The 17,840-nt window shown below is 35.0% G+C and overlaps 1 protein-coding gene across 4 annotated transcripts; it reads left to right on the forward strand.

Moving 5' to 3' along the window:
* Nucleotides 1-3,578: 3,578 nt before the first annotated feature.
* Nucleotides 3,579-12,238, forward strand: LOC141666626 (uncharacterized). Of its 4 annotated transcripts, none has more exons than XM_074472735.1 (14): nt 3,579-3,960; nt 4,200-4,520; nt 5,709-5,912; nt 6,926-7,061; nt 8,132-8,472; nt 8,825-8,954; nt 9,347-9,475; nt 9,586-9,639; nt 10,088-10,167; nt 10,644-10,740; nt 10,823-10,912; nt 11,219-11,272; nt 11,626-11,691; nt 11,759-12,238. In XM_074472735.1, the coding sequence occupies exons 1-14, from the start codon at nt 3,770-3,772 to the stop codon at nt 11,918-11,920; spliced, it is 2,055 nt and encodes a 684-aa protein (XP_074328836.1). In that variant the 5' UTR covers nt 3,579-3,769; the 3' UTR covers nt 11,921-12,238. The 4 variants fall into 4 exon arrangements, with proteins under 4 accessions (XP_074328836.1, XP_074328831.1, XP_074328833.1 ...); XM_074472730.1 differs by having other exon boundaries at nt 3,580-4,050; XM_074472732.1 differs by having other exon boundaries at nt 3,581-4,050; nt 5,733-5,912.
* The last annotated feature ends 5,602 nt before the right edge of the window (nt 12,239-17,840 follow it).

Consider the following 17,840-nt stretch of genomic DNA (forward strand, 5'->3'; position numbering starts at 1 on the left):
ACAAGGTTAGCTTCCTTAGCACACTATTTTGCTAGCTAGCTTGTTCATCCTATGGTTAGCTCACTATTTGATGAAGTAACCATGGTTACTTCCTTACCATGGTTTAGTTAGTGCGTTACATTTATTTAATTGTTTACGCGTTCGCTCGGTTACTTAAACGTTCTTCGTAATACTTACTCGTAAATGGTTCGCGATGTAATTCCTTTCGTATTTATTCCTTATATTTTTATGTATCCTACTTGAATATAAATCCATAGGATTTTAATCTCGTAATTATATTATGATTCTCGTAATCCTCGATAAGTCGTAAATACGGTCGTTTTTCAAAGTTTGTTTTCTTCGAAAACTAATAGCGTTTACATACACTCATTTGGTACGTATAATCGTAATATCAATTCCGAAACTCATTTTCTCATGCACTACATAGTGTGGGCTCAAAAGTTTTTCCCGTCTGTCAGGGTTACTATTCATTAAACGTTTTACAAGGTCTCAAAAATTTGAGTTATTACAATAATCGTATCAAGTCATTACAAAAACAATAACAGGGTTTCTCAAGAATCAATAACAAGTTCACAAGGATAATAACAGGGTTTCTCAAGAATCAATAACAGGTTCACAAGGAACAATAACATCAATACTCTATCATGGCATCAACAATATCCTTTCAATACACAACTTATACAAGTAGGCAGAGTTACTTGCCTGAATTCACTTTCCTGTTTCACAAAGGTTGAACTACTGCCACCTAATATACTTTTCCCTTTCCTAGCCTGAACGCCCTCACGCTCCGAATCTACAATCAAAAACCAAAACCTTAATTAGATTCCCAGTTGACGTTCCTAGAACGCTTAACATTTCCCTTAATCGCAATATCCTAAGAGCATATATACTCAATTACAATCACACAACATCTCTATACCATAACTCGTATACTTTTACCCATATAGACTTCAATTCACGCATTACGATGCGAATACGACATATAGCATTTAATCCTTATATTTTCAACTCTATACTTGAGTTATTATATCACTTATATAGTCTTATATCATGACTATTTAATTCTTCCTTTTTCATCATTCAATTCAAACCATAACTCACACATAAATCACATAATTTCTAAAAATCACACATGCATTCGCTTAGCATCAAATCAATCCCTTTTATACCTATATTTCATTCGGTTATAACCACAGATCACAATCCAAGAATCAAACATTGACATGCAAATATCAAAATTGCATACAAACTTGAGATCAACCCAACTCTTATTCTCTTTAACTCATTTCTAACTTGAACGCTTACATGCAAAGCTATACCTTAACATGCATCCAAATTCTCATGTCGATTCTTGCTAGTAACTAATGAAATTAGCACATAAACTCACAAAAATAACTTAACCTTCTTTTAACCATAAGATCCATTCGGATTTTTCAAAAGAAACACACATGCATGGATAAATTTGACATGAACTTTCTAGAATCAAATCGAAATCACACGTATAGTTCGTTTAACATATAAATCAACTTTAATCCCTTAAAATCAAGCAAGAAAACGCGAATTTTCCATTAATCAAGACATGTATGCATCATTTGGAGTTCTTAAACCACATCTTAGTCCACTTATTCAAGAATCTCTACAATCAATCAATCAACAAATTATTTTCATCATAAAATCAACTTAATAAACAAGAACAATTCGGTTTTCAAGCAAAACAATACATGCAACTTCTATTTCGATTCTTTAAATCATCAACTAATCAAATTTTTTAATTACTTCTAATAATACACATTAACAAGTCATTTCCATTCATGAAACAATCAAATTTATTTTCTCAAAATCAAGGACCCATTTGGGTTTTTATGAAATCACCACATGCAAACTTTGAAAATAGATTTTATGATTAGTAGAGCTCAGTAATAACATCATCACTCACCACCAGTTCACCGGAGTTCATCACCGCTAGCGGTGGCTTCACGGTGGTGCCCTCATTCGAGGGTTTCCAACCACAAAACCCTCGATTTCCCTTAAAAATCACAACAACAAACACATGCAAGACATACTCATCACAAAATCACATCATCTTGATTCTATAAAATAAGAACTCGGCAAAACCGAACTTAAACACACACACACACACTCACATGTAAGTACCAAACCACACATGCAAGTGAATCAAAGCTCATATATGGAACAAGGATGAAGTTTTATGGAAGAATCCATAAAAATTAAGTGAAGAGGAGATATGTACCAAGAGGAAAAGAGAGAGAGAGACTTCGAGAGTGAGAGAGAAAAAGAAAGAGAGAAATGAGAGAATGTGAGAGAGAAGAGAGAGTGGCCGGGGTGAAGAGAAAGAAAAGGATGAGGGAAGGGAGTATTTAAATTGACTTGGAGGGTAGTGTGGTCATTGTACCACACTTTTACATTTCTTTTTATTTTCTCTCTTAATTTTCAATCCAAAATGAATTTAATCAAGTAATAGCTCTCTCGGAAAAGATATGAATGGAACGAATAAAAATTTTAGAATGTAGATCTCGAAATTAGCTTTTCAGCCATATTTTCGGAATAATTTTTGAGCGAACGGTTGATTAAATACAGATTTTACAAGATTATGCTGCAAATAGCATTTTAGCTCCATAAAATCATTTTAAAATACAGCGATCACGAAATAAATCCATTTATCACTTTCAGAAAGTCTTTGGGACTATTTTGAAGACAACAAAATAATTTTCATGCCTTGACCATTCTCGAATAATTTTATAAAAATGTATAAAGGTTCAATAAACCTTATTTTAATCCAAATAAATCCCTTATATCCATTTAAAAATTAACAGATCACGTACTCATACTCATGCATACAGGCAAGCAAGCACATACATATCCACACATCACAACTCATAATTGACCTTACAATTTCCACTTTTAATTACTATTCCTCTTTTCGCGTACCGGGTCACGTTCTACCTAACGGCCCGACGCTCAGCGTTTCAATTACGCTTCACAATTATCTTTACTAACCGACACGTCACTAAAACGTAATACTTACTCAAACATTTCTTTTCACATAAACACACATATTTCATATTTAAATACCTTAATCCCTTTTTAAGAAGGTTCTGTTCTACCTGACGGCCCGATAACACACCTTAACCCCTAAGCTGACTCTTTAAATTGGAACGCATCTATCTACGCTCCCAGATACTAATATACAATAAAGACAATTAACCATCACTTAATCACATAATTTATAATCACTCCACATAAATCATACTTTATTCATTTAATTATGTTGTGAAATTCCCAGTCGTTACATTTGTCCCATCCGATAGTATAAAGTTTTTTTTCCAATACTCGACACACACTTTAAGGTGAACATAAAATATACATCCATTTGAATTTTTCTTCTTTTTATTAACATTGAAACATCAAATTTTTATTACAAAAATATATAAAAAACTATTTATAAAATTATATTTTAGAGTAGCATTAGAATGCTTGCGGAACCCCGTTACCAAATGTATATAATCGAGGGGCACACAGGGAGTACAAATTTATAATTTTCCGGACGTTCGGAGTATCTCATCACTTAACTTACTAATTTTAGGGGCCTGGCAAAAAGAGGAGAAGACTTTACCGGTGGGCCGAGTTAAGTTAAGTTAAACTGGAGCAACAGTTAAATCAAACCACACGAGGGTCCTTAAAAAGACATTATACATACATATATAAGGAGAGGGGGATGAAATTGAGTGGTGAATGGTGATAGTGATAAATGATGATAATTTTGAGTTTGGGAGGTGGTATTTGCAGCAGCAAGCGAATCCCAGTTTGTTGTTGCTCAGTAGAATCTAGGATTAAGAGTGAAAAGAAAAGCCCACAATTGGAGCAGCTGAAATGGGAGCCTCCTTCTTCTTCTTCTTCTTCTTCTTCTGCTAACAATGGAGTTGAGGTTCCTAGACACAAGTACATCTCTACTTCCAAGTCTCACCTTCTTGACGCTCTTGTTATGGATAAAGATGATCACTTTAAGCACCACTTTCTACTTCTTTCCTCGTATGTTCTTCTTTTTGTTTTACTCATATTTTATAAAATCCTATTTACAGCTCTAAAAATGCTCTTGTTATCGTTTTTTGCAATTTGTGTGTACTTCAACTCCTTTTTACAGAAGTTCCTTATGATCAAAAACTGTTATGTTATTTTAGGTGCCTGGACTCTATCTTACATGCTGAGCACAAGAGCATCTTAGAGGAAATGAGAGTGGATTATGATCTTCTTCAGTCCACTAGGCACAGGGAGACTACCAACGGTGGAGAAGAAGATGATTCAGATCTGAGCTCAGCTGTATCAGACCTCAATAATTCTGAGGTTGCAGCATATAAACCAGACGGAATCAGACAAGAGCAGTTGGAGGGCCAGTTTGATTCCATTTTGGCAATGCCTTCCCCTGTGGCTTTTGATTTGAAATATCTCTTTGATAATTTAAAAAGCAAAAATGTGAAGAAAATCCCTAATGTAGATTCCAGGTTTGGTGAAGTTCTCTCTGTTTTCTAAGATCAAGTCCAAGAGATGCCTTAAATGGTGTCTTAAATCCAAAACAGTGCCCTAAAAGTGCTTTAAAATACTAGGAAATCTCTCATTTGACCTCTTTTTAAAGTTGTCCTAGTCTACCCTTATTTCACTTTTAACAATAAGAAATTGTTGTTCCACACTTCTTTTTCCTTCCCTCCATAATTACATTTCTAACATATAATTATTATAATAATAGGGCATGAACATAAGGGTTGTTGTTGGAATTCATCTATACAAATAATGTCCTAACTTATTAAGACACTATATTTTTGTAATATTTATAGGGACACTCTTGGACTTGCTCTAGCTTATATAAATAATGTGCAATGTCCGATTTGGCAGGTCTTTTTAAGGCCAAACTGAGTATGGACGACTGGTAGTTTACAACCAAAAATATGTCTATTGAGCACTACTGGGACTTGCCAAACTAATGGATGAATGATATGTTTGGCCGGACCACAGGGAGAAACTCAAAAAAAAAAAAATCCACTAGATAATGGATGCACTCATTCTGAAAAAAACAAAACATAATGTTGCTATAATTGTGGATGCTAGAGATTGATGAGGCTAAAAGAGTATTAAAGATCTTTTGTCATCATTAGTGAATTGTTATATCCTTGCTAATAGCACTTAACAGACATGGAGTAAAATGTATCTACATTATAGTAATGCAAGTATGTTTAAGCCAGAAATATCCTTATTAGACAAGGTACCATAATAGCACTTTACAAACGTCTTAAAATTTATGAGGCCAAACAATGACTTGCAAACCAAAAGTCCATTTTGTCTTGTCTGGTATGCACTGCAGTTGAAATTCATTTGAAGTAGCTACATTTTATCAGTCTTGACGAGGTACCCTAATTTTGTTGCTTCTCAGTTATATGAAAGGTTAAGGTGGTCTTTACAAACTCCTACTTATATGATAGGATTTACTTTCTGTAGAGAGTCCAAGTTATGCCTCTCAACTTAGGGTCGAAATTTCCCCACTGATAATTAGGCATACTGCATTTTCGTTCTTATCTAAGAGTTTATGGGCATCCGGCCATTAGTAAAACTTAGGACTATGGCAACTTTGAAGACAAAATGATTCTTTAGCTAAAAGCTATAAAAAAATTGAATTTTTTTTTGCCTCTTTTAAGCAGATCAGAATGTAAGTTTGGTTGCAGGATTGCCGTAGCCACTCGCTTCCAGCGTGCGTTCTTGCAACTTCTTCATAATGCTCAATTCGAGGAATTGTCTGAGGCAGACCTGATGTTGACCTCTGCGTTGAATACTGATTATCTTCTTACATTGCCAATATATGTTGACTGGAGGAAAGCGTCTGAGTCTAAAGCAATTATATTCAGGTGAATTGTTGTTCTTCCGATTTCCTTTGCACTTTGCAAATTACTGTCAAGCTCCTATGATTGTGATATCTGTTGCATTATTAAATTTCTCTCTTTTTGTTGAGTTACCACAACTTTTCAGGGTTTTAGGATGCTAAATCAATAAAGTTCACACTTTTTGTTTGGGTAAATATAAACTAGAAGTAATAATTTTAGTTTGTTTTTCAATTTCTATTCAGACAATATTAACAGAAGTAAGAATGTTGGTGTATTTTTCAATTTTTATTCAGACAATATTAATTTTTGTAAGTTATTATTGGCCAGTAGTTTTTTTCCTGTTCCTTTCGTGGTGTTAAATGCGTGCTTACCCCAAAAATAGAAAAAATTCTACATCACTAACTACCGTCCTATCATATTCAATAAGAGGTCCATAGATTAAAGAAATATGTCCATGTTAAAGCTTAATAATGAATAAAAATTAAACTCTCAAAGTACCACTCCTTTTTCTATATATCTAATGCAGGATGAATATTGGGTTCTGATATAGTAGTAGACTTGTACTAGTGTACTCTAGTGAAATTAATACTGGAACTAAGTTTGCACATGAACCTTGATTAGTTAAAACTTAAATTGAGTTATGAAACTATTTTTTGGTCATACTGCAAACCAGAACCAAATTTATTGTAGTTTTGCCTTCAAAAATTGTTTGTCTATCTTTTACATCACCTTTATTTTTGCTTATGAGGGCTATGTGCAAACTGTTCTCTTTTCTATCATCTCTCAAAATACAGATAACCTCCTGTTCTATGTGTGTGTGTGTCCACACGCATAAAATGACTACAAAATACTTGCAACATCCTCTTGTTTAACATATTTTGCTATGTAAAATTTGGAACAAAGAATGATCAGAATTATTATAAACATATAGATGACTTGTCAAAGTATGAGATGCAGTGGTACTGTTTTTTGGGTTTTCATTCAAAGCACTTCTATATTAGTCTAAAATCAAACGCAATTTTCCTCACCATGTACAGGCGTGGTTATACAACTGAAAAACAGAAGGGCCTGCTAATTGGTGAAAAGCTGGATTACTTGCAGTCAAGACTTCTTCTCCGGATCTTCTTCCTTGTAGCAAAACCCCTGCGAAAAGTTGGGTCATGGTTGGCTGAGGTAGTTGTCGGTTTTTCACACATAATGGAAAAATTAATTAAATTAGTACTACTCGAACTATGTTATCACCATAGAGTTCAAACAGTATCACTTTGTTGGGTTTGCTAAGCATGCCTAACTTCACATTAGTATGATATTGTCCGCTTTAGGCCGAGCCCGCATGAATTTGTTTTTGGGCACATCCTCCTAAAATGCCTCATACTAATGGAGTTATTTGTCTGCTTAAATACTAGCAATCTGCCCCTCCCACAAAAGATGTGGGACAACTCCATTAGTATGAAGCCTTTTGGGAGTTACCAAGAAGAACCCGTGCGGGCTCGGCCAGAGCGGACAATATCATACTAATGTTGAGTTAAGCGTGTTTAGCAAGCCCAAAAAGTATATACACCTAAATAAATACTATTTGAAGCATAATATCTAATAGTCTCAACCTCTTGTTGGGTTGCTTGTTTTTGTCCATTCCATTACAAGTTTTTTTTCCTGGTTGTAGAATTATGTTATTGATGCAAGACCGATCCCTATTAATTACCAGGACCATGTTCAGGATTCATAGCATATTTGCTGTCAAAACAAATTTCCACCTTCTAGTTTATGCAATGAGGTGCGGTAAAAACTTCAGTTAGATAGTTCAAGAATTAAGAGGTATTGATTTGCATGACTTTCGAATCGAAAATGAAGGACTGTGACTTTGTTTAGAGTCTGTGGCTGTTGTAAATATTATCTAAGATGGCTTTGGAGCAATGACTAATTAATAATAAACTACATCTTGATATCTAGAAATCTCGTTCACCAAGTTTGATAAGTTCCAAGTAATATCATGCAGTTACGGTATTTTCATGGAGTTGTATAGGTTGAATGTTAATGAATCAGTTTATTCAGTTGTTATAGTATGTTATATGTATTGGAAGCATTATATGTTATATACTTATATGTGTGCTTTTAAATTTCGTGCTAAATTTTTTTTCTCATCCAATTTTGTATAATGTCTCAGAATAAATAATACGTCCTCGCATAATGTTACACTTCTGTAAGTTTTGACATCTTCCCTCTTAAATGTTGTTGGAGGGCAGGCTGTCAAACAAAGTATCCAGCGGCAGAATATAGAAGTATGGACAAATAGAATAAAGCTCTGGGTCGAGGAATTGCCTCTTTCCCAGTGGCCTTATTCATTTGATGGAAATAAAATTGAAAATGAAATTGAAGAAACCAATGACCAAATTTCCGAGGAAGATCTTCCTATTTGGTTGGCTGCTCAAAGGGCAGTAAATCGTTATGAAGGTATTCTATCGTCGCTTGGTCCCCGTAGCAGGCTCTTAAGAAAGTTTCTGACTTGGATGGAGCTTATACCATCAGTACCTAAAAGGCCATCTAAACTGGAACCAAATGCTAAAACTATTGAATCTCATTTAAGGTTAGTCTATTGAATTCTCGATCTTCTATAACTATTGCACAATATATGAGTTCTCTCTGAACACATAACCAGAGTTCAAATAAATTTGATAAAGTCATTAAACTCTAGTTGGTTTGTACTCAAGGTACTATTTATGTAATAAATGAGAAAGAAACTAGATAGATTAGTGACAAATTGTATATGACTATATATACTGTATACATCATCATTCTCTTCAATTTATCTTGATCTGAAACTTGTACCAATTTCATTTATATTTTTCCTCTTTCCTATCATTAGATAAGCCCAGAGTACATTTAATAAGTTTTTTGAGTGGAGAAATGGCTAAAGCATTGAACTGTTCCATTCCCAGGCCTATTTCGCTCCGTAGAATATCACTTGGTGATATTTGGGAACCTGCTACACGAAAGTTTTGCGGGAATGATCTTTGGAAAATGTTTAAAGCTGCATTTTCCATTCTTTCTTCCAAATCTAGTCTTCAGGTACTCTCATCAACATACTTGTTCATTCCCTTTACCATCTTATGTTACAAGTTAAAGTGGTCTTGCGGTATATGGAACTCTTTTGTGCTTCTTACTTCCTTCTTTTTCTGTCACTTTAAATTTCTTTTCTATTCATTCAGTTCATTTATGTCCCCACTTCTTTTGCTTAAATAGTGAATCGTTTGAAGAGCCCAAAAGAGTTTTTTAGACAAGTGAAGCAGGTAGTTTCTTGAAAAAGTATGTGTGCATATTAAAGTATAAAAATTATTAAGTAGATGCGTGAGATTTGGAACTTTACAAAAACACTTTTAATTTTCTAAAATAGAATTCAGATGTGCATTTTTCGCTAGAAGCGGCAGTCGATAATGTTTGGCAATATACTCTTCCAACAGGAGCCAGCATTCCAGGAACTAATTTTGCTATATACAGAGGAAATGGATGAAATAGAAGCCATGGATAAAAGTGAAATTCCTTTATTACAACTCAAAATCTACGAGACTATTCCTATTCCAGAACTGCCAGTAATTTATCTTTTCCACTCTTTATCCTCAGATTAGTTGCTTATCCGTATACTTGCAAAACTTTTTGGCACCAACAAGAGAAAACTCATTGATTAATATTTTCTTTGTAGGTGATTTTCCCACACAAGAAGCTATCTTTCCGGATTCTGGACACAGTAAGAGAAGTTAATATTATGACATATGAAAACCTTTAAATATAATATGAACCACAGATAATGGCAATTTGCAGGAATAAGACTTGCCATTTTTTGAATAACAGATGAGTTTAAATACAAAAAAAGAGAGTAACTGTTCCTAAATTCTAGAATCACATCAGTGAGAAAAAGCATACTAATGCACTAACTGCTAATAACTGCTATCCACCTATTAGTTAACTGAAAATAAATAAGAACATAACGTATATCTAAGCAAGTCAGGTAGTGGACATGGTGGACATACTGGCCTTCACTGGACTGGTCTATCAGTTCGACACCATATTTAGGGTTGGAGAATGTAAGTTTTTGTTGGTATGTTAGGTTCATAAGAGTGTTCACCACTAATGTTTAACCACTATTCATTTAGACGGTTTACCTTTCTATGTAGGTATGCATCCTAAATGCACTTCTTGTGTAGGTACGCTTGGATGCTGCAACAATTGTGGGACTTTTAGCATTCTTCATTAACTACAAATTCGAGGACATAAAATCCTCCCCGTATGTAATCCAGAAATTTTCTACATGATTACCAGTGAATTGGTTTAATTTAATGATATTGTGGTAGCCAAGTTTAACTCCATAACCGTTGGATCTTTGGTTTGAATGACATTATAAGTTCCTTGGCTTCATAATTTTATGTTCAATATTTGTAGTGCACCTGTCAGCAAAACTTGTTGTCCGGTCAATCAATATCGTTATCTTCCATTCATATTAGTTCCTATTTTCCTGCTTTGTACTCCTATTTTGAACGCAATGAGAATGAGAATCGCATAAAAAGGAATTATTTCTGGATTCCCTTTCATTTATTTAAATGGCATGATAACCCTCAATCTGAGACTGACTTGTGGAATGTTCTAGAATCAGAAGATGTTGAACAAAATTAGAAATTATAGTACTTTCATGATACATTTCTGCACATTATGAATCATTGATCATTTCATTTCTGACAGTTTATAGGTTTGTTATCTAAACAGATCAGCTGTACTTCTAGATGTAATTGCGATCAGTGCTCTTATAATATCCGTAAGCAGGATAGTTTTGGGTTATAAACAAACGTGGGACAGATATCAAGTAAGTCCATTTGTTGCTTTTATATGTAAAGATTAAATCTCATACGATATTTCATGCATCTTAAATTCATTCCTTCTTCCAGCTTTTGGTGAACAGAACCCTCTACGAGAAAACAGTAGCCAGTGGCTTTGGTTCGATTTACTTTCTTCTAGATGCTTCTGAACAGCAGCAAGTAAGAGAACCTTCTACACCTTTTTTGATTCTACTGCATAAATAATAATGACGTGCATATCTATGAAGGTAGAATAAGCTCGAAATTAACATGATAAAGTCCTTTAAGCAGTAAGTTTTCAATGTTCCTCAAATATTCATTAATACTTCTGTATTTCTGCTCGATATAAAGTAAAGTATATATTTTATTTATTTAATTATCAAAAAGTGCCATGAAAAAATGGAACAGTAACTTCAGAAATCCAAAATTAAAATTCAGAAGATTTTAGTAGATCTGAACTTTTGTTCCTTTAAACACCATATGCAGTACAAGGAAGCTATTTTGGCATATGCAATCCTACTCAAAGCAGAAAGTGGTCAGGTTTGTTCTTTCTTCTTCTATTTATTTACTTATTTATTGCTTTTTATGAGGGTGCAACATTGGTTGCTTAATGATTAATATATGATTTTGGTTTAAGATGACAGTAATAACAATAGAAGTATAGAAGAAACTGAAAATTGGTTATTCCAAGGCCTTAGAACAGAAGGGTATTCATTTTTAGTATAAGTTTCAAGTAGGATTCCTCTGAATATTTTCATCAGTACTTTTTGATGCATATGTTTTTCTCTGACTGGTAGAGAGCAATGCAAGACAAGAATTCTCGATAAATTTGGGTGTTTTTAGTGTTAAAATAGCAATTTAAGAACTTAGCAAAATAACTATTTGAACTGCAGGTAACTTGCATCGAAGGTGTGAAGGACAGATGTGAGAGATTCATGTATAATGTGTTCAAAGAAAAGGTGACTACATTTTGTTATGATAATCAGTTTTCGTGGAAGGATTTTCTCACTAATTTGAGGTATGCAGGTAGACATGCCAATCCGCAAGGCCATAAACACATTAGCGAGACTCGGTCTTGTTACGGAAAATTCTATCAATGGACAAATTAAAGTTGAGGCTGTTCCCTGTCCCGATGCATATAAAATCCTAAAACAACGTTGGAATAGTTTACTCAACGACATTCCTTGAGGTATAAATATTTCAGTAATGCATCCAAACTAGTTGTGGTGCTTAAACATTGGGTGGTTGTAGTCCTGCAGGGACGCTTTTTATGTTTTAACCCAGTGACCCTGCAAATTGAGATACACCCAACAAATATGATTAAGAAAATTACAATGCAATGATAGAAGGAAAAAAGAGGAATATTTTTTATTGTGGACAAAAAAGACGGAAAATTTAAATGGAATTCAACTCCGAAGATTCATAAAGAGAAGCTGGCACTGCTACCGTCTCTAACGCCTACTAAATGTTTTTTTGGTAGTGAGAGTAATGTGATATTGTTGTGTATATTCTGCTTATTCTACTTTGCAGAAATAGGATACGCTAATAGTCTTATCCTAAGCTTCTGTATACATGTAAAAAGAAATTAAAAAATGCACACGTTTATCTCCTGATAAAAGGATAAAACTATGTAATATCATGCCATTTGCTTTATTATTGTAACTTAAACACTTTACATTTGATATGATAAATCAATCTGGCTATTATGCCTATAAATCACAGAAAGTCCTTTCTGCGGCCCCAATTTTAGCTCTTGTTTTTATGCATGTTGATGCAGGTTAACGTGTTAAATATTGAATGCAACATAGAGGGGGTGAATGTGTTTTTGATTATTAGCCTTTTTGAACATGTTTGGATATTGTGTGAACAAAACAGTTTATACTTGTAGAGATATTGTGTTAACACAAATAAATCAACAAGCATAATATTTCAAAACTCACTTAATTTGTATTAATACAAATTATGTTTGGTAGAAACTCTGTGTTCTTAATAATATAAGAACTCAACTTCTTTATCGAGAGAATATAAGAAAATATGAATTTGTTTGTTATTTCTAAACTAAGTATCAGTGTATGTTTTATACACTAGCAGCTAGAGCTGGCCAATCGTGCGGGTTTGAACCGCACAACCGGGACCGGCTCGTTCTAAAACCGGTAATTATTCGGCACGGTTTGGCCCGCCAAAAACCCGCACAATTCGTCTGACGTAACGAGCCGGGTACGAGTTCTGTATCGAAAAACCGGGACCGGGACCGGGACCGCACGGAACCCGCAGGACCGCATAACCCGCATGAGCCCGCACGACCCGCGATTCACCACACGCGCTAACGACTGTCTGCTTCTCTGTTCCGTCTGTGTCTCCTGTGTCTCCAACGGCTGTCTTCTCTGAGTTTTCTCTGATCAAGAGACAGTAATATTTATGTCTAAGCTTCTGTCTTCTCGGTTCCCACCTCTAAACTTCTCTGTTCTCTCTTGCTCTATTCTATTTCTCTCTCTCTCTGTTCTAACTTCTAAATCTAAGCTTCCATTTTATTACAGCTCTTTTATTCATATACATATACGGCTCAACCCATATTTCAGCTCTGTTTTTCTAAATTTCCGCGCTTGTTTAAAATTAAAAATTATTATTTTACCAAATAAAAAATTGAAGTAATTATGAAATATGAAATATATTATTTAACAGAAAAATTAAAGAAAAATTAAAAAACACAAAATTCGAATTATTTGCTATGCAGAACAGCTGAATTCAGTAATTATTTTCAATGTAGTAGACTCGTAGGTGGCTACTTAAAGGTGTCTACTTCTACCACCTCTATGACTCTATCTACGGGCTGTGATATATTAATACTTATAAATTATAATATATTATTTACAACTCCTGTGGTTGTGCAGTGAATTTTCAAAAAGTCATTAAACCTAAGAAATCACTATACTATATTACTATCAAGTAGCAGAGTGGAAAAGAAGGGGTGCAGAGCACGCGGCCCGAGCCCGGTAAACCGCACGAACCCGGGGGTTTCGTTCGCGGTTATTCGGTTGTGCGGTCCCGATTTCAATTTCTTCAACTCGAGCCCGGCCCGAGCCCGGTTCGCTCATTAACATGCCGGTCCAGTGTTCCATTTTCGAGTGTCCAACCCGTGTGCGGCCCGGCCCGGCACGCACGGACCGCACAAGTGTCCAGCTCTACTAGCAGCACGAATTTACAAGACTTGCACTAAAATGTATGTTAGGAATATGTGGTGAACTTAATGATAAATTAAACAAAACACCTTAGTAGATTTAACTTAGTGAATTTTGTAGCTCTCGACAGTTGTTCTAATATAGTCCCGACGGATGAACTTTATAGTCCCGACGGATGACGATTTAACATCCATCGAGAGTGTAGCTTATGTAACAAATAAGTACTGTAGCACATTTCTGCAAACAACATGTTTTAGTCTAGTTGATTCTGTAGGATTCTCTGAGTCATGTTGACTACTAGATTGATATGCAGAATAGGTTGGCTAATTGTAAATATGAGATGTCTTGTAATTCTATACAAGTGAAATAGAGTCAAGTGACAGATAGACTCCCGACGGATGATCTACAAGGCTCCCGAAGGATGATCAACATATTCCCGACGGATGTTTAACATAATCCCGACGGATGATCTTATTCAAAATACTGTTGATAGTGACAACACAGTCACATGCGTCGGATATTTACAAAAGGAATGTGGCAGCCTGTTAAGCAGGATTTTGAGAACAAAGAAGCATTACCATTTTCATGCAAATGTGAAGATATTCAAAGATGCTTGATAGAGTAATGTTGCAGCATGATATTAGACTAGATTTATTTTATTTTAATATCTTGTCTTATGTTAGGGCGAAAACACGCGCTAAAATTCACGCAAGTATACGCGTTCGCAGGTAGTATAAGATTTAAATCAGATTCGTTCCCACAGAGACTGGTTTAGGTTAAGTTCAATTTATGCACCTATGCAGCAATGGTATGGCTATCGCTCAATGCTAAGACAGTAACAAGTTAAGTTGTTTATAACTAAGATCAAACTAACATAAAATTAACTAAGAATAAAAGTGATTGAATTAAATATATGAGGAAAATATGGGATTCTAACTCCATTACTACTTTATTTAAAGTCATTGTTCTTAACCTTAGCATGTAATGGTGATGACACTAATCAGATAACACAAAACTAGTAAACGCCAACTTTCGTTGTACGAATACCTTACTACCAAGAATCCACAAAAGAGATAGAAGTTGAATAGACACCAATTATGCTTAGTCCTTGTATGTCTATAAGAATTGAAAACATAACGGTTTAATGCGTAAGTTATCTATCGTGATTACATAGGGCAAGTAAGATAGTTAAAATTACCTATGAATCATGTATAACAATAACACATGAACCTATACTAGCATGGCAAGTTCTAAATCTCTAAATTAACTGTCGCTTCAATAGAGATTAAATGCTATCTTATATGTTAGCTACGCACAGAAGACAAATAAGTACAACCAATACTAGGTTATCATACAATCACCACACACTCAGGTATCGAAACAATTTAACTAAAGAAATCCATAAATAAATCAGTTAGAACCCCGTGATAACGATTAGTTCATAATCGAACTCATCATCACCATGGGTTCCAATGAAAGCATGATAATAAACAATATAAGAGTACTAGGGTTCAAAGACATATCGAAAATAAGCATCCAAGTATCGCCTAAATCAAAGAAAATAAAAGTCTTCTTCTCCGTAGCCTTCTCATGCTCTCTAGGTCTTCTTATTGCTCTCCCAGGTCTCCTTGGTGTTAAAAACGTCTTTTTATTGCTATATATAGGCTCCAGGATGACCAGGACTCTCAAAATCTTCAATTTTGACTAAAATCAGGATTCTGGGGCAGAAACCGGGCGCAGATGCGCTGTTCTCGGATGCGACCGCACTAGAATAGTTTTTCAGCGGCGCAGGCACGCTGGGTCTGGCGCGGCCGCGCCGAGCTTCTGGAAAAATTCTGACATTTCTTCTTTTGGCCGTATCTTGAGTTCTTCTCGTCAGAATTCGACGATTCAACTTCCCATGCGAAGCTAACGAGATTCTCTACAACTTGAGAATAGCCTAGGCTTCCAATTCTGATCTTTTTTCAGCATAATTCTTTGAAAAGCTTATTTCTTCCTTTAATTGATGCCTGAAATGCACAAACACAAAAACACATCAAAAATACCAACAACTTGAGTCCAAAACACCAACTTAAGCCTGAAATGAAGCGTTCCAAGTAGATATAAAATCTACTTATCACACCCCCAAACTTGAATCGATGCTTGTCCTCAAGCATAAACAGACTCAAAACTACAAAACAAACCTAATGCGTGAATGCAACTACGGTAATGCAACTAAATGATAATGCAATCGATCCCCTCAGAATAACCATAACCAAATGAATAAGCCAATATCTCTAAGAATACAATGATTGAATATAGAGCTCGAATAAATCCCACAAACCAACTCACAAACCAGAAACGTGCGTGTGTGAGATGCTTAACAGATATACTCTCGATACTAGATCAATAATCATAACTTATCTTTCATCAAAACAATCACAATGTTATAACTAGAATAAACGTTAAAAGCATAATGACTCACAACACCTCCTTTCTACTAGAGTTATACAAGGATTCATGCTATTATTGAACACATAACAAAAATGCTTATTTGACCATGCAATGAATGAGGTCCCAAAAGACTTATGCAATAATTCCTATTTAGCGAGCGTTAGGTTAACGGATCCCAAACTGTAAAAGCCTTAGGTCACTAGGCACAAAGTCCTCTAGAACTTAATAACTCGAGTATTAAAGAGCTCACTCTTGATCAATTATGCATAAACACATATTTTTTCTTTTCTTTCTTCTTTTTTTCTCTTTTTTCTTTCTTTCTTTTTTTTCAACAATTTCTGAATGAGGGTGTTTCGCTCCATCTCATTCAACCCTAGACCACTCATAAAAATATGAGCTGACTACTAGCCATTTGACACCTAGCCTTACAACAACTAGCAATAAAATCCAAGTTTTTCTCTAGTTTAAAAATTCAGTGTTCTTACGTCATTACGAGAATACCAAAAATTCTAAATATAACCAAGTGATTAAATCTCAACAACTAAACAAGTATGATCATGATCTAGATCAAAAGCCACCCTATAAGACTTTGTGAAATTTTTTGTTTCTGGCATGCAAATCAATTCATTAGGACTTAAACATCCCTCTATTCGTCATCACTACACTCACTTCAACATCAACCAATCAATCAGAAATAGCTCAACCTAAAGGATCATGTTATATACATGCAAATGCAACTACATGGACTCACATAATAACATGAACAAAAATGCAAACAAATATGTCCTAAATTTTTGTTTCTGGCATGAAAATCAATTCATTAGGACTTAAACATCCCTCTATTCGTCATCACTACTCCCACATCAACATCAACCAATCAATTAAAAATAGCTCAACCTAAGGGATCATGTTACATACATGTAAATGCAACTACATGGACTCACATAATAACACGAATAAAAATGCAAACAAATATGTCCTAAATGAAAAATCATGCAAAAATATAAATGAACTACAACTAAACATGCAATATGAATCTATATGAACTATATGGACACACACAAACTAATCCTTACATTATCACCCCCAAACTTAAAATTTTCAATGCTCTTATTAAAGGTAATAATAAGGATTTCAGGCATACCTAGTTGGCGGAAAGATCACCCTCCTCGGGTGGAGGATCAGGTGGCCAATCAACCTCGACACCAGTGGCTTGGAAAATAGTGCCCAAAGCCTGTGTTAAATCTACACCAAAATGACGGTGAATATCGTGCATGGCCTCCATACGCCTAGTCACTCGCCTGTACTGCTCATCACCAACACCAGTCCTATTAACTACCTACTGCACATGAGAAGAACCCTCTGTAGGCACGGGAAGATCCGTCCAGCCACTCTTCACATCATCAAAAATATATCCCAATCCCTTATCATGGGGTGCACCTAAGAATGCATAACTCAAATGATCTGGTAGTGGGTTGAGCTCAAGTGTGGGAGCA

This window comes from Apium graveolens, chromosome 6 (genome assembly GCF_009905375.1).
Source record: "Apium graveolens cultivar Ventura chromosome 6, ASM990537v1, whole genome shotgun sequence".
Classification (NCBI taxonomy): Eukaryota; Viridiplantae; Streptophyta; class Magnoliopsida; order Apiales; family Apiaceae; genus Apium; species Apium graveolens.

What these genes read in the sequence shown, in the direction of transcription:
- LOC141666626 (XM_074472730.1), top strand. Translation starts at nt 3,770, where the DNA reads ATGATGATAATTTTGAGTTTGGGAGGTGGTATTTGCAGCAGCAAGCGA. An exon ending in ACTATTGAATCTCATTTAAG is followed by an intron (nt 8,473 to 8,824) that starts GTTAGTCTATTG and finishes TTCCATTCCCAG; the next exon opens with GCCTATTTCGCTCCGTAGAA. An exon ending in CTTCCAAATCTAGTCTTCAG is followed by an intron (nt 8,955 to 9,346) that starts GTACTCTCATCA and finishes CTCTTCCAACAG; the next exon opens with GAGCCAGCATTCCAGGAACT.